Raw genomic sequence first — 22,132 nt, forward strand, 5'->3', positions numbered from 1 at the left:
TAAAGAAAACACTCATGTTTTGGACACCCCCGGGGCGTAGGATAAACGGCAGCTTCAGGGGAATAGTTGTATGAACCGAAAGTTCTGGAGTTGGCCATCAGAGCAGCACTGACCCTCTCGAAGCTGACTTGCCAAGAACAAGATGACTACTGGCCCCTCACTCCCTTCTACAGGTGTCTCCCTCAAGGAGGGCAGACAGCTGGGGGCACACAGGAAGTCTGGGTCTTTTCTGGGTCACTTCCTCACGTTGGGGCTCTTTCTGGGCACATGGGGGCCCCAAACGCCTAGAGTAACCAGACCTGAGGATGGACACCCCTGTGGGCAGCCCCCTTCACTCTCCTCCCTTTTCCCTCAATCTCTCCCCGGCCAGAACTTGCCTTCTGGGGTCCCTCAAACCCCGATATCTGATAACCGAGGGGTAGACGCCCCCCTCGGAGCCCCTACACTTCCCCACCTCTTGGCCTTTGCTCTGGCTACCCCCCCCGCCCCCCCACATTGCTGCCGACCTGGTTCTGCTCATGTGTCACTGCCTGGATGACACCAACTGAGGGGACCACTCTCACTCCTGGGAGGACCTCGCCGTGACAGCTGGAATCTGCGAGGGGCTCGGAAGGACGGAGTTTGAGGTTGGCTGTCACCCGTTCTTCCCTTCCCTCTGCTCGCCCCGTGGATGCGAGGCGCCGCGGGCCAGCTCAACCTCCTGTCTGTACAGTGGAGCTCCAGGGAGGCCTGAGAGGGCAGTGAGGGGCAGGGTGGGCCCCCCTTCAAATATCACACCTATTCCTGCTTGGTTTCCGTTTCTATGTCCTGATCGCCTGAATTAAAATGCAGGTGTCCTCGCAGTGTTTTAAGCTTTTGACACTTGCCGCCTCTGTGAAGATCACTAAACAGGGACGCAGGCCTAGAACAGGGCCTCAAATGGAAGGGGAGAGGGGAGGAGGGCCCCAGGGACCAAAGTGCTGAGCCCCCGATCCCAAGCAGACCCCACGCCCACACCCCTGCACTCCCACCTGCTTTCGGGGTGGTGGTGGGGGGGAGTGGGAGGGTGGGGGGATGGGGGGGGCCCTGGGGCTTCTCAGGACCCGGAAGGGTGGGCCTGAGCTGACGAGGTAAGCCTTTGCTTCCTGTGGGCCAGAGTCTCCTTTAAGGTCTGGAAGGGGGTGGGTCTCCCAGCTGAGCGCCAGCCAGGACCACCTGGGAGCATTAGCCCCTGAAAGCAAGGAAGCCCCGGTCAGCGGGCAGAGCCTGGAGCTGGGACGGAGAATTCATCACAGCCCCTGCTCCGGGTGGGCCCCGCCCTGGAGAGCCCCTTGACTTGGAGACTGGAGTGGTTGAGAGCTCCTCTCAGGGGGTCAGCAAGACCCTGCATTACGTCTGGCATGAGGCAGAAATCCAGGGCTCCCCAAACCCCGGGGCCTTGCCCCGCCAGCCCCTTGCAGGCCCAAGGCTCAGGAGACCTGAGTTTTGGCCCCGCTCCACCTCTAGCTCCCCTGCCTTGTGTAAGGCATTTCCTATTTCTGGGTCTCAGTTTCCTTGTTGTTAAATTAGGGGATTGGATTAGGTCTGCTATGGCCACATTTTTTCCAAGAGTGGAATCCTTTTTGAAATAAAATCTTGAGCCAACCCTCAATTTATCAAACACACGAAAGTGTGGGCTCTGAGCTCACACGCCCTCAGTGCTCCTGCCACACGGTTCGGCATCTGGCCCCTCGGCAGTCACAGCTCCACCAGAGTCAGCCTCTCTCTCCCCCACCTCACTTCCAATCCCTCAGCAATGCCTGTGGCTCTACTCACATCTCCACTGCCCACCCCACCCTGGCCACCAGCCCTCTCTCCTGGCCATCACAGGGGCCTCCCTGCAGATCTCCCTGTTTCTGCTTCTGGTCCTCCTACAGTCTGCCCTCAATGCCGCCCCAATCCAAATAAGGTCACCCCCTGTGCAACACTCCACCGACCCCCACCCTGGTCCCCTGGTTCACTCAGAGCGCTCTCCGAAGCCTTTACCCCATGCTACCAGCCTCCTGCTGTCCTGTCTCCCACACTCCCCTCCAGCCTCCCAGGCCTCACATTCCGTTCCTGGACAGGTCAACCACATGCCCTCAGGGACTTGCCTCACCCTCCCCTCTTCCTTCAGGCCTCCGCTAAATGCCACCTCCTTGGAGTGGCCTTCCCTGACCACCTGCTCCAGAACCATCCCTCCGGGTTCCCCACAGCCCTTACTTACCCTGACTTTCTGTCTATTCTCCTGGGAACGTCAGCTGCCAGGGGGCCGGGGCTTGGTTTAAGGCTGGGTCCCCGCTCCCACCTAACGCAGACACTATTTGTCTATTCAACAGACCTTGAATGGATGGCAGAGTCCTGAACAGAGAGAGAAAAAGTGTCTGCAACCAGGATCCTGGGCAGCCTGTCTGCATTTTCTTTCTCCCCAGCAGGCGTGTTCAACAAGAAGTAGACAGAGCTTGCTTGCCAAGATCCTCACACTCCTATTCCAGGGGGCCGACACCCAAGGGGCCACATCCTGGGGAGTGAGAGTGGGAGGCATTCCTCTGGCTGTCTGACATCCATCTCCTGCCAGTGAGCAGGAGGGGGCTTCGGGAAGCCGGGTGGAAAGATGAGCTCAGCTGAGGACTCGGGACCCAGCCCTCAGTGAGTGGTCATAGACGATGGCTCCTCCTCATCTTTGGGCACTGTAATCAGGTGGCTGTGCAGCCCAGGGAAGAGGGGGTGCAGAGGGTACACCTGAGAACTGCCTTCTTGTACTGGAGAGTCAAGAAGCATTGGGCTGCCAAGGGGATGTCAGTCTCAGATGGTGGAAGTTAGGGAGGCAGATGGCAACTCAAGTTCAGGAATTCCTTTCTTAGGGATCTGCCTGTCAGAAGGGCGGCCACAGTGGTGGCAAGCTCTCTGTCACTGGAGGTATGCAAGGAATGTTTCAGGAATGTTGAAGGGATTCCTGTACTGGTGCAAGGTTAAATGAGATACTACTAACCCTTCCAACCCCAAAGGTCCTCTTAAATAAAGGGATGCTTTTAGCAACAAACCAATATTCATCCAATGCTTAGGGTGTGCCAGGCACTGTTCTACGCAAGCCAGAGCCGGTGCATTAACCCTTAGCTGCCTGTGGGCAGCTACTTAAATGTTAACTCATCCAGTCCTCATAACAACCCTGTGAAGTAGGTGTTATTTTTACCCCCAATTTACAGATGAGGCAAAGGTCAGGTCTCTGCTCCAAAGGTAAACAGCTGGCAAACAGAGGGGTTACACTCAACAAATAATAATAGCACTAATAATAACTATTAAAAGTTTACTCTACAGGCCAATGTACAAAACTCTTTTTCTGCATTATCTCATTGAACCCTCAAAACAACTGTAAGGGGTAGTTACTATTACTTATCTTCATTTTATAGATCAGCAAATTGAGGCACAGAACGGTTAAATAACTGGCCCAGTAATGAACAAAGAACAGCAAGAGGAAGTGAGGAAGGCCAGGTCATCTCTGGATGAAAAATGGGAAGTTGGAGAGGTCAGGACCCTGGCCCCTCACTCCCACCACTCCTTGGCAAATTCCACCTAGCTCCACCCCGCAATGCAATACTGGGCGTGGTAGATCCTTGCCCCTGGGGAGGCCCCTTCCCCAACAGAATTTCCAGTTCCTTCCACCGGATGGCATTTGTCTTTCCAGAGGTCCCTTCCAAGGGAAAGCATCCAGGCAGAATTTCCGGGCTGGGGAGGCCAGGGCAGAGGGGGGAGGAAGGAGGCATTCAGATCTAGAGGAGATGAAGGGCCCCTCCAGGCTACCCTTCCCAGCAGAGTGGGAGCCGGTCACCTCCAGCTGCCCCCCAATCCCGACAGCACAAGATCAACCCAACTTGATCTTGTTTTACAGAGCAGAGAACTGGGGCCCTGGGAACTGTGGTCACGGAGGGAGGGTAGGCCAGACAGCAGCTGGGTGTTCATCGCAGAAGTAGGCCCGGGACTTTTAAACCAAAAAGCCAGGAATGGCTCCCCGGGGGCGCCCACCAATTTTGGCATCCAGAAAGGTTCTAAGAGTCTTTCCCAGGAATCTGCCTCCGAACTGGAGCCTCCTCAACTCCCTGAAGCTTCTCGGGACGCCCGCTGGGCTGGGCGAGGGAACCTTCTCCGCGGAGCGAAGCCAGAGCAACGTCCAGAAGCCCGAAGTTGCGAGATGGGGGTGGGGGACGTGATACTTGACACTAGAGACCCCTCTCGAAAGCCAGTTCCCAAACCGGTCAGGCTTCACGCACTCCAAGCTGTGCCTTCTCCCCGGGGCTCCCGCAAACCCCTGCGCCCTGGACCCTCCCCAAGCGCCAGGCTTGCAAAGGCCGGTCCGAAGGTCACCGTTCCCGGACCCGCCAGAGGGGCGGGGGAGGGGATCCCGGTGGGTCTTAGGTCTAGGCGGTCTGGTCAGCCGTTGGGTCGCGGGTGCCTGAAGTTACGGGGATCCCGGTCCCCCGCCCCAAGCCCGGCCAGGCGCCAGCGCCCGAGGACGCGCGCGGGGACGCAGGCGGAGCGGCGGGTGCTGGCGGCTGGCTGGGCCCGGACCGCGCGTGATTGCATCTAAAGTTCAGGCGGACAAGAGCCTCTGGAGGGAGCCGTGTCCACACAGTCCCTCAGCCCCGGCTCTGACAGGTAGAGACGCCCTTCTTGCACCCGCCCGCCTAGCCTCCGAACGTGCCGCCAGTTTTCCAGGGAGCGACGTCTGGGCTTAAAAGTCTAGCCAAGTCTCTGGGTCCTGCAGAGTCACCAGGGCCGCCCCCTCCCGCGCGGAGCCGGGGGTCCGGCGGCGTAGCGGTGGGTTCCGTCTCAGCCCGACACCCCCAGGTCCCGCGGCCGGGGCTCCTCCGGGAGCTCCGAGCCCTCTCGGGGGCGGGGAGGTGGAGCGGGGCGGCCACGACGCGGGCCGAGGGGCCCGGGGGCACCGAGGGAGGAGGGCGCGCCCGGCCCGGACTTACCCCGCGGGGTCGCCGCGCGCGGGCGCCCCGGCCTGTCGGATCATGCCGCCGGCAGCTCGGGCACGGGGATCGGAGCGGCTCAGGCGCGGGGCGGCGCGGGCCGCGGTGGCCCGGGCGCCGGCATGGCCCTGGCGCTGGCCCTCGGGAAGGGCCCGGGCGGCCGCCGCCAGCCCCGCGCCGAGTGGGGAACCGCCGGCGCCGCCGCTGCGCTCGGAGCGCTCGCTCCCTTCCACTTCCTGTATCGGGCGAGCGGGGCTTTCAGGAAGAGGCTGGCCCTGGTGGTCAAGGGGTTCTCGTCAAGAGCCTGGCGGCGGCGGCTCGTGGCCCGGAGCCCCCCTGGGGCACACGGAAGCCGGCGGCCGCGCCCCCGGGGCCGAGCCTGGCGGCGGGCGGTGTCCGGCCGTGCGCCGGTGCGGGCGCCCCACCGCGGGTGCTGCCTCGCGGGCTGGGGCGGCGGCCCGGGCGGCCCCCGGAGACCCGGGAGGGAAACTTAGAGGAACGTCTCCAACTTGGCCAAGAGTCGCGTGGGAAGGAAGGCGCTTCCCGCTGCTGCCCGCCCCGGCCGCGGACCGCAGGTGGGGAGACCAAGAGCTCTGCCCTGGGCATTCGCCCGACTGGGATCCATGGCCTGGCCTCCCGCCTGAAGAAGCCTCAAAATCGCCCAGAGGAAGCCCCGGACCAGAGGCAGGGCGCCTCCTCCACGTCCCTGACAGGTGGCCATGCTGCCTCCTCTTGGATGCCTCCACTAACGATGAGCTCACTACCGCACAAGGCAGTCTGTTCATCCCCCAAGCTAGGCATCTAATTCACCTATCCTGGGGACCACACCTAGAAAGGAGCAGAGGGAGAAAGCCAGTCAGCTCACACAAATACAACATCCACGGCAACTCCGGTGGGACCGGGAGGCCTCTCTTCTAAGTGCCCAGGCACTCCAAAATGCCTCCTTAGCCGGTGCTGCCCTCAGAGCATTTCACAGTGACTGGGCAGGACTGGACCCTCCCGGGTCACCTCAGTCTAATGCAGGGTTTCTCTGCCTTGGCATCGACATTTGGGGCCAGATAATGCTTTGTTGTTGGAGCCGTCTTGTGCATTGTAGGATGGTTAACAGCATCCCTGGCCTCTACCCACTAGATACCAGGGGCATCACCCTCTCCTTGCAACAACCAAAAATGTCTCCTGCCTTTGCCAAATGTCCCTAGTTGAGACCCACTGGTCTAATGCCTTCATTTTATAGATTAGGAAACTGAGACTTAAAGAGAGGAGGTGACTCGTCCGAGGCCACACAGCAAGTTGAGGTGCAGATGGGACTGAAGCCCGGGGCTCTGGTAAAAGCATCAGGGGGCCTCTTTGCCCGCCACGCCTCTGCCCTGGGCTCTCCCCTCACACCCTCCTCCCCGTCTCTCCTGGTGTTCACGCCATGTCAGCCTGGCAGCAGTTAGAGAGAAAAGAATGCACATCCATAAATACATGAAAAGTGCAGCCTCCTGGTGGGAATGGAAAATGGTGCAGCTGCTTTGGGAAACAGTCTGGCAGTTTCTCAGAAGGTGAAACATAGACTCACCACATGACCCAGCAGTTCCACTCCTGGGTGTATGCCCAAGAGAAATAACATGTATGTTCACATAAAAATTTGTACATGAATGTTCACAGCAGCATTATTCATAATAGCCAAAAAGTGGAAACCATCCAAATGTCCATCAACTGAAGAATGGATAAACAAAATGTTGTATATCCATACAATGGAATATTATTCGGCCATAAAAAGGAATGAAGTACTGACACACGCTACAATGTGGATGAACCTAGAAAACATTACGCCAATGAAAGAAGCCAGTCACAAAAGGACCACGTATTGTAAGATTCCATTTATATGAAATGTCCAGAATCCATAGAGACAGAAGGTAAATCGGTGGTTGCTAGAGGCTGGGGGAAGAGACGAGAATGGGGAGTGACTGCTCGTGGTTACAGGGGATTTTTGGGGAGCGGCAAAGAAACTGTTCTAACAACGATTGTGGTGATGGTTGCACAACTTTGTGGCTATGCTAAAAACCATTGAATTATACACTTTAAGTGGGTGAATTGTATAGTGTGTGAATTATATCTCAATTCAACTGTTATTTTATTTTAAAAACACAGCCTCCAGGAGGCCACCTGGACTGCTCCGGCCACATCACTTCCTCCACTGCCCAGATCCCTACTGGCCCCCTCATTAGGTCATAACCATGCTCCATTGACCTTTCCTCTCCCCCAGAGGCTAGCCTGTCTCCTCCCTGGACAAGAATCATCTTCTCCACATCTCCCTGGACAGGGCTGGAGCTTCCTGTTTGAAAACATCGGCTTTGGGGACAGACTTGTTTTCAAGTCCAAGGACTTCCAGCTGGGAATCTCAGGCCAATCACCTCCTGGTGCCCCAGCTGTCTCATCTGTGAAAGTGATGAATAAAGATGGAGTGGCAAGGTGGCATTCCCTCCAGGGTACCATTATTAGTCCTTTGCTTTTGCTAAAACAAGCCCGTAGGCCACTCCCAGGCCTCCCTGGGCCCCAGGGATGAGGTCTATCCAACTATCACACCTAGAACAGTCCTTTAGGCCCTTCCAGGCTGACCTACACTGTGAGTAACCCCGCTTTTCCATGTCCCTCCCAAATAAAGATTTCCTTCAGCTCCCTGGACCACTGCTGAGAAACTCAAGACAAGTCCCTTAAAGCCTGGGTTCCAGGGGACCAGCCCCAAGGCTCTCATCAGGTCCCCACAGAGGCCCACTGCTCACCTGCTCTGGAAGGTGGACACCAGATGAGGCCCCACCCTGACCTTGTTGCTAGTAACTGACCAAAGAGGAGGTTGCCAAGATTCCAGAAATCTGAGCAACCCCTTTAAGCTGTGGCCTCTGCCAAGCTTGCCCTCAGCAAGCTCCTTCCCCCTACCCTCGCCTTTTTTTGTTAACAGTACCCCACTGCCTGGTGTCACTTTGAGGAGCCACCTCTCCCCAGTTGGGTTCAGGTGGAGAAGACGACCCCCTATCCCCATTTTAGAGGGAACACATGATTCTGGTCTGGCCAATCAGAGCCCTACACTCACCGAGAACAATGATTGGTTCATGGATGAGCACATGCCCCAAATTAGACCAATAAGATCCCTCCCTGGGACTTTTTGTTGGTGCTGTCAGGGACCGTCAGCAGTCTCCCCCAACCCCAAGCTGGCCTCAAGCTGGAACAGTATAAACTTAGGGCAGCCCAATAGCCACCTGGGCCACCATGTGGTAAAATTGTACTAGAGAAGAAAGCCAAGAGGAAGGGAAGGAGTGCAGAGAGAGACTGTGCCCTAGTGACATCCCTTGAGGCCTGGATTCTGACATGCTTAAAGCCAGCTGCCCCATTAGACGTCTCAGTGACAAGAACCAACACAATCCTTTTTATTTTCTTTTCCTTTTTTAAAAACTCAAACACAATCTGAGTCGGGTTTCTGTTAGTCGTCACCCAAAGCCTCCAGGCTCTCCACGACTGCAGCCCCTCCCTCCATCTTCCACTCCCGCTGGGTCTGGAGGACGCCAAGTAGTGGCAGGACTCTAGGAAGAAGAGGTAAACCTTCGACTTACTGCCCCCAGATATAAGAGGCTGGTTGGCATCTCTAGGGTCCTCATGGGGTGCTGTCGCCTCCACATGCTCCTCGTTCTCCTCCTCCCTCCACACAGAGGAGGACAAATCGACCCAGTCCCGAGGAGGAGTGTGGGAATTCTCAGGGGAAGGTCACCCAGGAGGTCAACTCCAAGCCTCGCTGGAGTTTCTGGGGGTTATTAGTGAAAAAAAAAGTCTCATGGCACAGTCTTCCTTTTCAAAACCCCCCAAACCTTGCCCTGAGTTGGATAAGAGCCTTTAAGGAAACAGAACATGTTCTTTCAACACAAGTTTCCCACCTATAAGGAGCAGTCGATGAAAGCAGGGCTTGAGGCAGACTGCCCAGGTTCAAATCCCAGCGCTGCCACTTGGTGACTGTGTAACCTTAGGCAGGTGGCTTTGCCTCTCTGTGCTTGAGTTTCCTCATCTGTGAGATGGGATAGTAACAGTGCCTACCTCGTAGGGCTGCCGTGAGGGTTGCATGAACTAATGTAGGTAAGGGGCTTAGAACATATCCTGGCATAGTGCTCAATAAGTATCAGCTATTATTTACACTGTGACTAAGGCCCTTAATGCATCAGTCAGATCTCACGGGAAACAAACAGCACTTCTGACGGGGATCATTTGAGGAGGGTTTAATAAAGGTGTAGGCGGGGAATTAGAAGGGAGGGTGCAGTAACCCTCAGATCTGTTACCTTCCTCAGCCCGAAGATGAGGAGAGGGGGTGATTACCAAAAGCAGAAGCAGAGAGTTCTGTCCTGTAGAAAGACCGCAGGGGAGGGGAGCAGAGACCCTCAGTCCAGGGACACAGCCAAGAAAATATATACTCTGACTTTCCTCCCTCCCTCCAACCTCTTGCAGTGGGCCCCCCAATTGCCAAAGCCAACTGGAAGGCAGGGGGCTTGGGAGCCCATTGGTCGGTCCCTACGGACGTAGAGGCCCCGTGGGTCAGCTGCTGGGGCGTGGAGAAGGGCTGGGGGAGGGGCAGGAGGGCAGAGCTGTGGAATCAGACAAACTGGGCTCAACTCCTCCTCGGCCTCTGGCTGGGAACCTCGGGCAGATCAACCAAGGCACCAGAGGTGTGAGTGAAGCCATCTTGGGCCCTCCAGACCAGCCCATCTGCTAGCTAAATACCATGCAGTGACCTGTGTCCACACCATATGGCACAGGAGAGTCCCCGGACAAACCCTGCCTGAATTCCTGACTGGCAATATCGTGAAATATGATAAAGTGGTTGCTGTTTGAGATATTTGGATTTGCAAAAATAGCTCGTTCTATGGCTTTTTTCCATCTTCTTCTGACTCCCAACAAGCCCCACAACTCCATTCTCTGTTACTTTGGAGAAATCTTTAAAAAGAGGGAGGGAACTTTATTATTGCAAAAGCAGTCAGTATCCTCGGGGTCAGCCAGGAACAAAATGTCTGCGCCCACTGGGCGGGGGCTGGGGTCACCTGGGGACCAGGTCTGGCGAAAGTGGCAGCCTCTTCTCGGTTCTCACTGACAGCTGCCCAGCAGGAATGCAGGCCTGGGCATACAAGGCCTTACAATTTAAAAAAAGTACTGGAAATCTGGATTTTTATAGGACAGTTTCTGATTTCTAAAACATCATACTGGCTAAAGAAGCCCTTCTGGGGGCCTGGTCACCCTATGGGGGCTGGCCTGGGATCTGACGGGGGCCTCCTTACCTCTGTCTGCTCCAAGACTCCATGTGGCAGCAAGGTGAATCTGACACAGGTGCAGCTGTGCCTCGTGGAACCTGGGGCACTCAGGGATTCCCCAGGTTCTGGAAGGGATGGGGCCCTGACAAACATGCTCTGGGTCTCTCCCCAGGGACCACGCAAGCAGTCTTAGGCATCACTCTCTAGGATTCTGTCTCATAGTCCTCTCTGTGCAGGTCCCTGTCTCTCTTCCTTCCTCTCTGAGGACAGAGCACCCCACAACCCCCAAGTTTGCATGTCTCAGTCACAGCTATACAGAGACTGACCAGCCCCCTGCAGTCTCAATTCCTCATTCTCTGGAGGGATAATCTGCACATCTTGTCTGTCTCAGAAGCAGTAGGCAATCTCAGAGAGAGAGGGTGCTCATGAGCTGAGGAGATACCCCGAAAAGCTTTTAAACCAGCCCCCAACCTGGATTATTGGGGCAGCTTCTTGCCTGGTGTCCCATTTCCCCTCGGCCAGCCCCACCCATCACTGCGGCAGAAACTGTAGGCTTCCAAGATCTTTCTCTGGGAACCCAGACAACCAGCTGAGTCTGTTCATCTGACTCCAAGGTCCATCCCTGAAGCCTATCTGCTCCCAACTGAAGTGCCCTCTTCCCCTGTACTTGTTACATATTTCCAGACACTACGTATAAGGTTCTCAGGCTTCAATTATCCTTCACTGAGGGCAGGCTCCTTGGGAGCAGGAAATACAACTTACTTTTTCATTTTTTCTCTCCCCCCGGCCAATATCCAGTGGAGGGTTCTACAAACAGCAGGCACTTAATAAACTCTTGCTGGCTAAATAAAAACGACTTGTAACCATGGAGAAAGGCTTCTCCATTTCTGGATTCTGTGCCATTGTGAGGATTGTCCCTGCTTTGTGCTTTCAGAAGATGAGCTAAAATTAGGGTCAAGAATGTCCTTAATTCATAGAGTCTACAAAATCGTGACACCAGTGAGGCACTGGGAGGTCATGGAGGTCCTGTCCTTGAGGAATTTTCATGCTAGTGGGATGAGACATCCCGTAGGAGGATGTTCTTGGGTTTAAGTGACAGAAAGTCCTGACTCTGAGTGGATTGAGTACGAAGGAAAGGGATTGTTTTGCATAACTTGAAGCCTAGAGATAGGGAAGTGCATTAGTTATCTATTGCTGTGTAACAAATTACCCCCAAATTTAGTGCCTTAAAACAACACACATTTATTATCTTACAATCTCTGTGAGTTGGGAGTCTTGGCACAATTTTGATGGTTGCCTCTGCTTCAGGGTCTCTCACAGGCTGCAGTCAAGTTGGTGCTAGGGCTGGGGTCTCATCTGAAGGCTCAACTAGGGAAGGATCTGCTTCCAAATGCAAATGGTTGTTGGCAGGATTCAATCTCTTGAGGGGCCTCAGTTCCCTGCTGACTGTTTGCTGGAGGCTGTCTTCAATGCCTTGCCCTGTGGAACTCTCCAACATGGCACCTTACTTCATCAAAGTGTGCAAGCAGAGAAGGCAAGAGAGAGTCTTCTAGCAAGATGGACATCACAGCCTTACATAACCTAATCTGGAAGTGACATTCCATTACCCTTGCCCTATTCTCTTGGGAACAAGTCATAGGTCCTGCCCACACTCAAGGGGAGGGGATTAAACAAAGATGTGAAGACCAGGAGGCAGATATCATTGGGAGCCACTTTGGAAGCTGCCTCTTACAGGCAGTCCCAGCAGCAAAACCATCAGGGACCCAACAGTGCCATCCATCACTCAGGCTTGGTCCCTCTCTCTGCTCTCGCCTCCTCAGCATTGACTCCATCCTCAGGCTAGTTCTCCTATGGTTCCATGACAGTTTCCAGTGGCAACTGTGATCATGGTCTCTGGGTCCATCCTGCAGGAAAGGGGAAAAGGCTCTCTCCTCAGCATGGAATAGAAGGCCATATAGTGTGATTGGCCGACTTAGGTCATTAGGATCTGTAATTAGATCCATACTTGGTCCTGGGCTTGCAGGTGACCTTCCCCTAGACCATGTTGGGGAGGGCTTGAAATCTGATCAAAATTAAGATTCTCTTGAGAAGGAAGGAGAGAATGGATGTTGGGTAGATTAACCAACAGTGTCCACTATATCTGCGTAGAAATGACCAGGACAACAAGGTCATACATAAGGAGACATTTGGGGTTGATCGATATATTCATTATTTTGATTGTGGTGCTAGTTTCATGAATATTTATATATATTAAGACTTATCAAATTGTACACTTTAAACGTGTACAATTATTGCATGTCAATTGCACTTCAAAAAAGCTGTTTTTAAAAGCGTGCCATATCTTTAGTCATTATGTTATGAAAAGTAGAAAAAATTAAGCCAATATTCTTCCAGTTTTCAAAAACCATTGATTCTGCAGAGAAGTCATTCACGTCATCAATGAAAGAGTAAAGTTCTGACTTACATCTTTATTGTTTTGCTTCGATTGTACCCACTAGTGTAGACAATACTATGTCAATTTACAGCATTCCTGTTGTTCCTCAATTGCAACCATGGTTGGTTACAGATACGAGAGTTTGGCAAAAGTCAGTGAAAGCACTCTGCGGGAATCACTGGGCTACGTGGAATTTATTGTAGAGTCTTGTGTATTTTATTATTTAAGAAAACAAGGCGTGAGTTATAAACATCATTCAAGTTGCTCTGACAATGTGGTTCATAAATATTCGGCATGAGGGAGTCGTTTTTCAAGATCATTTTCTTTGCTCCCTCCTCCCAGTGAAGGCTGACTGGGGAGCCTAGGGGAGGAGGCAGCCCTCCAGGGCCTTGAAGGACTCAGCCCCTAACACCAGCTGTGGGCGTGGGAAGGCGGCCGGGCTCGGGAAAGACTCCCACTCGCCTGGTTGTCAGGTCCCTCCTCTTGGCAGCACTTGGAGTGAGGGAATGGAAAGAGACCGAAACAGTGACTTCTGGGAAACAAATACACATTTTTGACAAGAGGCCAGATGATCGAGCATTAGCAACTCATCATCTCTCAGTTGGCTCATGAACCAGAAGGCAAGCCAGGTGGCTGAGGCTGTTCTCCGGGAAGCAGAGCCCCCACTGTGTGCCAGGTTCTGTGACCCTACTGTGCGTCAAGGTGGGGAGAGAGTTCCAAGGGCAAGGACACACATGACACGATTTCTGTCCCCTCCCCTGAGGAACTCCTCATGTTCTGGTAGGCAATCTTTAACCATGTCTGATTCATCCACGTGTGCCCAGGGTTGGGGGCTCAGGACAGGTGAATAAATGAAATAAAACCTGTATCCACAGGGTATTAGTTACCCATTGATGCATAACAAATTACCCCCAAATTTAACAGCTTTAAACAACAATAAGCATTTTTTTTTTTTTAATCTTACAGTTTCCATGGGTCAGTAACTCGGGAGGAGCTTAACCAGTTGGGTCTGACTCAGGATCTCTCATGAGGTTACAGTCAAGATGAAGGTCGGCAGCCGTTTTGGACTATGAGGCAGAAGCCCTACGCTGAGGAAGACAGAGCAAAAACAGAGAAGGAGGCTGGGTCACTGACGCCATGGAGTGCCACACCAGCCTGGACTGAGCACCCTCGTCTGCTACGTGAGAGAGAAATAAAATCCCATCCTGTCTAAGCCACTGTTCTTTGGCATTCTCCTGGAGTAAGATTTCAACAGGTAGAAATAAGGGAAGGGCATCCGAGGGGGAGGTGACTGTGTGAGTAAGGGCCTGGAGGTAGGACCCTACTTGCCTCTCAAGATAGTGATGAGGGAAAAATGAATTACTGCCTCAGAAAGCTTCAGTGCCCACCTCGAGAGCGAGAGCGGCTCTAATTGCTAATAGTTGCTAATCTTCCTCATTTATCTTTGGCCTCGAGGCGAGGTCTGTATCTTATACTTCCTTGTAGAGGGTGCTTGGCCAAAAGATGTTCCGTAACTACTTGGGGGTGAGTAGTGATTTATTCCTATCTCACTTCCCCCGTTTGGGGCTATCTACTTCCCCTGAAAATCAAGCATGGTGTCCTCGGGCCTTCTTCCTCGGAAGAAAAACCATGCTGCTTCATTTAAAGTCACAGGGGTCAGCAGGCCAGTCCATCTGAGAGGAAACCCCAACGCTAGTGGGGTTGGGTCACGGCCCAGCCTGGGCTCCTGCTGTCACCCCGAGTGAGCGTCCCCAGAAAGGTGCCCACTCAGCAGGAAGCTCCTGGAACCTCAGGTAAGAGCATCCCAACAGTGGACTCATTTCCTTGAAGAGCTGCTATGGGGCGGGCTGGGTGCTGGGGAGACAGCTGCTCTGGCTGCTTCAGCATCACACAGCACAGTCCTGTGCCATCTCAGCTCCGCTCTTGCCCGCTGTGTGACCTTGGGCAAGGTTCTTAGCCTCTCTGGGCCCAGGTTTCCTTTTCTGGAAGACAGGTGGAGGCATCCTACCCCACAGCTGCTTGTGATGATTATATGGAAGGTGGCTCACAGCGTATGTAGAGTAGTAAGGCTTGTGACAAATGTCAATTTCCCTTTATTGACTAATTTTTTTTTCCTTTATTGATTTTTATAAGAGTAGAACAGGTGCCCAGCTCCGTGGACTCTGCAGTGCCTTCCATCCTGTGCCCTGCCCCTGGGCAGGGGAAGTTTGGGGAAGTTTGGGTTCAGTTCAGCTGCCATTAATTAATGCCGCCTTGGACAAGGTGATGTAGAGGACCAGAAAGGAGGGTGTGGTGTCCCTGCCTCCCAGGGTCTCGTCCACGGAAGCCTCAGATGCTGCCACTGCAGGGTGTGGTCCTCACAGGGAACTTGGCTGAGGGCAGGGCTGCTACATGATGTGTGTGACCCAGTGGAAAGTGAAAACGTGCAACCCCTTGCTCAGAAAGTGTTGCAGATTTCAAGATGACAGCAGACCGTTAAACCAAGCACGAGACCCTTCTCACTGTGGGACCCTCTCAGCATGGGCTCTTGTGACCGCATGGGTCGCATGCCTGCGAACCTGACCCTGGCCTGGGGAGACCAACCATCTGAGTCTGCCCCGGCCTGAGGGGTTTCCCAGGACATGTGACTTTCAGTGCTGCACGGGGACAGTCCTGGCCTGGTCACAGCTCTCCACCTGACTCAGCCTCAGGGAGCCTCGCTGGCCCTTGGACCCCTCAGCCTTGGCCACATCCAGTTCCCTGGGCTAGAGGCCCAGGTCTGCCCCGACTTGCAGGTCAGCAGCCCCCCTGGGGGGCGCGCTGGGCCCTGCACCTGGGGAGCAGCCTCTCTGCACGCCTGGTCGTGCTGCCCGCCCTGGGACTCTGCTGGCCGCCCCGTGGGCTCTGACCACCATGCACAGCGCCTCCTCTCAGAGGCCCCAGGGCAGAGTGGGGTAAGTGTTAAAGAAAGAATTACTCATGATATTCGTTAAAGAACAAGGCAGACTTTATTCAACGAGGGTCACTGCGACGGGCATATGGGGCATATGCACTGCAATGGGGTCTTATAGTGTGGGAGAAAGATTGGGCTCAAATTTGAATACAACATGGAAAAGTGGGAATTTATGTCCAAGGAGCAGGGTGGGGGTCAGTGGAGGGAAAATCACTAAGAGGAAACATCAGGGTTCAGGAGGATTTTGGCTAAACTGACCCAGCAGGGTTCTTGCTGAAGGCAGGCCAGGAGATCAGATGTCCCCCGGGGTCAGTGGAGGAGGAGGACCCTGATCAGACGTTGAGGGTGACCAGTATGGAGGATGAGGGATTCGGGCAACACTGACTTAGCGGGATTCTTGCTAAAATTGGACAATGCAGAGATGAACATGACAGCCCAAAAGTCAGGGCCTCATTGAGAAGCGAGTTCAGAGGAGCCTGACTAACACTGAGTCAGAGAGACTGTCACAAAAGCCCTTGGCCCTCTGCTCCCCCAGGTTTCAGCTCCTGTACTCTCCCTCCCAGGGCGCATCCCCAGGAAGGCAGTTAGGGACCATCCCACCCCACCTCCCTCTCCCTTTCTCTCTTCCTCCCCAGGCCCCAGGGCTGAGTCTCAAGGCAGGCAGGTCGTCTCCCCACTGTGCGAGAAACCTTCAGCCCAGCCCCACAGGCTTGGTTCTTGGTGTACTAACCGAACCCCAAAAATCCTCTCCACTCGCAAGCCTGTGTTCATCCCCTAAGAGGTCAGGTGTGTGCCCTCCCCTTCTCCCAGGGGAGATAAACCTCCTAGAGAGAAAGCAGCGAGGGATCAAGAGGTAAGCCTTTAGATGGAGTGGTTCATGTCTGTTGCATGGTGTCTGTTTTGCCTGCAAGAATAGCTGTCTTTCCTGGGTGTTTGCTAAATCGGATGTGCTGGGCGAGGCAGTCAGGATCCGTGATCTCACCTCGTGGGCTCAACGACCTTGTGCGGCAGGTTTTAGGACCCTAGTTTTGCAGAGGAGGGGGCAGGTCTTTGAGGGTCTAAGTTACATAGCTAACATCCCACAGGCCCCAACCTGCTCCTCCCTCGAGCTTCCCTGTGGGGAAGCTGGGAGTCTTCGTCTCCCCCACTTTCTCCCTTGTCTCCATAATTGGCTCCCGAATCCTGTGGGCGACAGCACCTACACACAAGCCAACAAGTCCCTTGGAGAACACGGAGCACCTGCGCTTCCCCAATCTCTCCTCTCTGCAAGCGTCCTCTCCTCTTTTCTGGCTTTCGGACTCCTGGTTGATTGCTCTTCTTCTAGTCTTGCCACCACGCCCCTGGCCCAGCTGTTCTCCTCACTGTAGCCAGAGAGGTTGTTCAGATGTTGGGATCCACAGCAGCCACTGTCCTGTGGCAGCCTTCAGTGGCTCCCCACTGCCTGACCTCCTGGAGGTCCTGGAAGACTCAGCCTCCGTCAGCATCTCCCTCTTTGTCTCATCCCACCCTCACTCATAGGCCTTGTAAGCGTTTCCTGTGGCTGCTGTAACAAACGACCACAAATTAGTGGCTTAAAGTGCCACAAGTGTATTTATAGTCCCGGAGGTCACAAGTTCAAACTGGGTCTCAGTGGGCTAAAATCAAGGTGTCAGCAGGGCTGTTTTCCTTCTGAAGGACCTAGGGGAGAAAGTTGCCTGCCTTTTCCTGCTTCTAGAGGCTGCCGGCATTCCTTGGCTTGTGGCGCCACCTCACTCTGACCTCTGCTTCCATCATCACAATCCCTTCTCTCTCTGACCCTCCTGCCTTCCTCTTATGAGGACCCTTGTGAATACATCGAGCCCACCAAGATGATCCAGCATAATCTCCTATCTCAAGATCCTTAACTTGATCATACCTGCAAAGTCCCCTTTGCCTTGTAAGATGACATATTCACAGGTTCTGGGAATGCGGACGTGGACTTCTTTGGGGGCCATTCTTCTGCCTACCACAGTCCTCATGAATGTTCCACCTTGAGTTACTTGGAAATATTTGAACACCTCCATGTCATATTTTTTCCTGGTTATTCATTGCCTCTTTTTAAATCATGAAATATCTGATGTGAGTTAAACGTGCTCCCTTATGCATGGCTCACGTCTTGAGCATATGTTATTCACCATTACAGCTTCTGACTCTCCCTGTCTGTTAAGTCTCAGCTTGAGTTGATGTCTCCCCTGACTGCCAGGATGACTGGGTGTCCTTCTCTGGGCTCCTGCCTCCTGAGCTCACTCCCTCTCAGAACTTGGGGGTTCCTTGAAGTGGTCGGAGGTGGGCCTTCCATCTCTGCAACCAGTTAGCCTGATGCTTGGTACAGAGTCGGCCTTCAGTATGTATTTGTTGAATGAATCAGTGAGTGACAAAATACTTTGTGCTCTTTCTAGCTTCTAGACCCATCTGAGAAATGTAGTTTAGACACCCCCAAATCGGTGCCCTTCTATGGTTGGTGGGTGCCATGGGTGAGTATATTTCAAATTGAGACTGTTCTAGAACATTCCCAATGCATAATTGCCAAACAATAATAAAAGCAATCTTACAAACAAAAGATTAAAAAAATAGAGACAGGTGATTCATTCTGGCCTGGGGGTGTCTAGGAAGGCCTTGAAGGAAGAAGTGTGGCCCTCCTCTGGAGGATAAGGGGTGGGGAAACTGTTTTAAGCAGAGGCACCACCATGAGGATGGGCAGAGTCACACAAGACAAAGAGGGAGAAGACGATGGTTGATGGTCGTGGAGGGGCTGAAATATCCCACTGAGGCAATTGGGAGTCATTGAATGTTTCCAAGCAGGAGAGGGACGCATCAGACTCCTCCTTCAGAAGATCCCTCTGGCTGCTGAGCAGAGGCTGGATTGGGAAGAGAGGGAGGGTGGAGGCAGGGAGGCCAGCCAAGAACCTGTGGTATGGACCAGGCGAACGCTCACAGTGGGGCCATGATGCTGGAGCAGAGAGGGAGTGAGAGGCTGCAAACAGGCTTGCAAGGGAGGAAACGAGAAGACTGATCATCGTGTCCAGTGTTAGGGGTGGTGCGAGTTGTCATGTTGCAGCTGATGACTGGTGAGACAGTGGTACTACTGAGATGGGGCAGAGCAGGAGGCAATTGGAGGTGGGAGCATGAGTTTGACTTTTTTCTCCTAACATTTTATTATGAAACATTTCAAACATACAGAAAAGTCGAAAAACCCGTGCAGTGAACACCCATATACCTGCCATCTGCATTCTACCATCACCACTTCACCAAGCTCGCTCTATCACACACCTGGCCACCACCACCCATCTGTCTTATGTTTTCAGTTCATTTCAAAGTAAGATGCAGACATCAGTACCCTTCACCCCTAAACTCTTTAGCCTGCATATTATTACTCAGAGTTCCATATTTGCTTAAGAATATTTTTTTTTCCTTACTGATAATCTCAGCATTTCTTTCTTTATAAGTTATTCTCCTTTACTCCATCAACCTGTTGATGGACATTTGCGTTGTTTCAAGTTTGTAGCTATTATGAATAAAGCCGCCGTGAACATTTTCCCACTTCAAAAAATTGGATTATTTTTGATCACACTGACTTTGAGGCACTTGGGAGGCTGAAGAGTCCAACAGGAGGGGAGAAGTGTGGGTGCAGGGCTTTGGAGGGACTGAGAACCTCGGGGCCGGCATCATACTTTGGGGGACAGTGGTGGAGGTGCTGATCATCGCTGCGTCTGGGAAGGCTGAGCTGGAGCGATGGTTCCTAACCTTGGTTGCATGCTAGAATCACCTGGGAGCTTTTACAACCCTGATGCCCAGGCCAGCTTGATTGCCTTTGGGGTAAAGCCCGGGTGGCTGTGTGTTTTAAAGCTCCAGAGATGACTCCAATGGGCAGCCAGGATTGAGAACCATGGTAGAAGAAAGAGGCTCCAGGTAGGAAGGCAGGTAAACACCTTCAATTAAAGAGCAGGTGGAGGAGAAGCCAGGAGAAGAGACAGAGCAAGAATGGAGAAGCAGACGAGTGAGTTTATTAGGGAGGACAAAATCCACAGTATTAAACCTGCAGGGTGACTGAGGAGAATGAGGGCCCAGGGGTATCATGGTCTGAAGACACATTCAGGGCAGAGGGTGGGACGCGCGACCTCAGAGGCAGTCTGAGGTGGTGTGGGCTGAGTCTCAGAAGGCAGCTCATGGTTGGGACTGGGGAGAGGTCAGAATCTGCTCCTCGCCTTGCTCTGCCTGGAGGACACCAGCTAGCAGACGTGGGCGACAGAAGCCAGGAGAAGGCCTGCTTCTCACAGCGGTGGACCATCAGACCACCTGCACCAGGACCCTGGTGAACTTGGAACTGCCTGGAGCGACTTTCAGAAAACATCAAAAAACGAGCAGATAGAGCCTGAGTTGTGAAACTGACTAGGAGAGGAGCTCCCAGGTGGGGACAGATTCAGCCCAACACCTGCTACCTGGGCAGCCCCAGGCAGTGGAAGGAGATGTGGCTTCTAAGGCCGGCCCTCACAGTGTGTAGCCCAGAGACCCTGCACACAGCACGTACGCTCTCTGTACCTCATTTTCCCCATCTCCAAAATGAGGACAAACCCGTCCTGCGTTTCACTGGCTTTGTAAGCCACGGAGGGCCAGATGGACTGAGGGACACTGAGAAGCTGAGAACCAAGAGCACGTGGCTGCAGGACCCACAAATCCTACTGGACCGGAATTGCCAAGACAGAGTCCCTCATATGCTGTGGATTGACTTGAAACAGGAAAGAGTTAAAATGAAAGGGTTTCTGATTGTCATCTAAAGTCCAACTTCTTACAAGTTGAACCTGGGGGAAAGATTTTTTAAAATTTAATTCATTGTCGACTGATATTTTTATAAGTACAATAAAAAATTACTAGAAAAATGCAATGAAAAAACACGTTCAGATATTACTCACCACATTGCCATAAATGTTTATATTCTGTTTCTCTCCTCTTCTTTTTGCAGACCGAGATGAGTTTGTGAGCCTGCACGGGTGCCCAGATCACACCTTGAGAAGGACCGATCCATCTCCTTGCTACTCAAAGTGGACTAGCAGCATTGGCATCACAGGGGAACTTGCTAGAAATGTAGCATCTTTGCCCCCTCCCATTCCTGCGGAACCAGAATCTGCTTTTTAACAAGATGCCCAGGCGATTCACGTGCATATTAAAGTTTCTGGTGTCACCCATGGCAGCTGGGACTCAGGAAACTTTTGGAGAATGAAGGAATAAACCAGAACCTCTCACCCTTATCTCAGCTTCTCATGACACAAGACCTGATGGCATAACGTTATTCCTAATGAGCTAGACCAGCGACATAATTTGCAGGGCCCGGTGCAAAAACGAAAATGTGGGACCCCCTTTTCAAAAAATCATTAAGAATTTCAAGATGGTGACAATCAAGCCTGGGGTCTGCCTGAGTGTGGGCCCTGCCTGCACGGGTGCGATGCCCATAAAGCTGGCTTTGCTGATGAGGTAGGAAAGGGTTCGGTTATTCTGGACTCATTTATGCTAGCCAAGATAAGTTATGAGATTTCTGCTTTTTTTTTTTTATTACCAATCATTATAATTAAAAAGATCCAACCCTCATCCTTTTTGAAGTTTATTTTTTCTCAATATGCAAATTGAAATGGTTTCAAATGGCTGTTATTCCAGTGTAAATAATTCGTTCCAAAAATACAAATCTGTGTCTATTAAAACGTGAATGGAAGCTCTATATAGGGAAAGACAACTTGTGCTCATTTATTTTATTGACAGTGTACAGATTTTGATATATTGCATTACAATACTGACTGCTAGATTTCTTATAAAGATTTAGTTCATACTTTAGATTTTTCTTCACAATAAAAATAAACTCATGCCAGTATTTAGTAACCAATAATATCAATTCATTCAAATTTAATGACAGTTTTATTAAACTAAGAATCTCATATCACAGAGCATTCACAGTGCAGGAGGTCACAGTTATTGAAAAAATAAATAGCGGGATAAATATATTTATTATTTACAACTTTTCAACTCATTGCTCCTGCTTTGCCTGTTAAAGAGAAAGAACAAAGATGGCGGCATTCAGCCCAGTGTGCCAGAAATGCCTTGTGGGGAACTCAAGTGATATGTAACAGCCCCCAAAGTTCTTGGTTTTGGTTGTTTTGGGGGTTCTTTCTGGACACGAGAGCCCTCTGATTCTATCTACCTGCTACTTGGTAGGTCATGGCTGGGCCCCATGAAGATCCCACGGCCCTGCAGAAACCGTGCTGCGTCTGCTGCAGGATGCGTCTGCCCTCTCCTCGTTTGGCCCTTTCCTTGGCAGCTCCTGCCTCTGTCCACGGGCTTGGCCCCATCTGGCTGGCAGCCCTCTTTCCTCTCTAAGTAATCAATGCTCTCTTTGTGTTTAGACCCAACAGCTACTCCCGTCTGGCAGCTGCTGGACAGGAGACACATGCAGAGGGCACCCTGCCAGGGAGCCTGTGCTCTGAACTGGATACCCAGCCTCCCAGACTAGAAGCCCCCT

The 22,132-nt window shown here is 52.7% G+C and overlaps 1 protein-coding gene across 2 annotated transcripts in view; it reads right to left on the reverse strand.

Moving 5' to 3' along the window:
- Positions 1-5,352, reverse strand: part of RIN3 (Ras and Rab interactor 3) — a 125,491-nt gene extending 120,139 nt beyond the window's left edge. Inside the window, exon 1 of one of the 2 annotated variants that reach the window (XM_087448035.1) lies at positions 4,974-5,352. In XM_087448035.1, coding sequence (XP_087304161.1) covers positions 4,974-5,017 — 44 coding nt within the window. In that variant the 5' untranslated portion in view covers positions 5,018-5,352. The remainder of the gene's footprint in view (positions 1-4,973) is intronic. The other variant, XM_087448034.1, reaches the window with a different exon arrangement.
- Positions 5,353-22,132: the final 16,780 nt, after the last annotated feature.

The sequence above is a fragment of the Ceratotherium simum genome, chromosome 24 (genome assembly GCF_057802395.1).
Source record: "Ceratotherium simum simum isolate JZ-2026a chromosome 24, ASM5780239v1, whole genome shotgun sequence".
Lineage (NCBI taxonomy): Eukaryota > Metazoa > Chordata > Mammalia > Perissodactyla > Rhinocerotidae > Ceratotherium > Ceratotherium simum.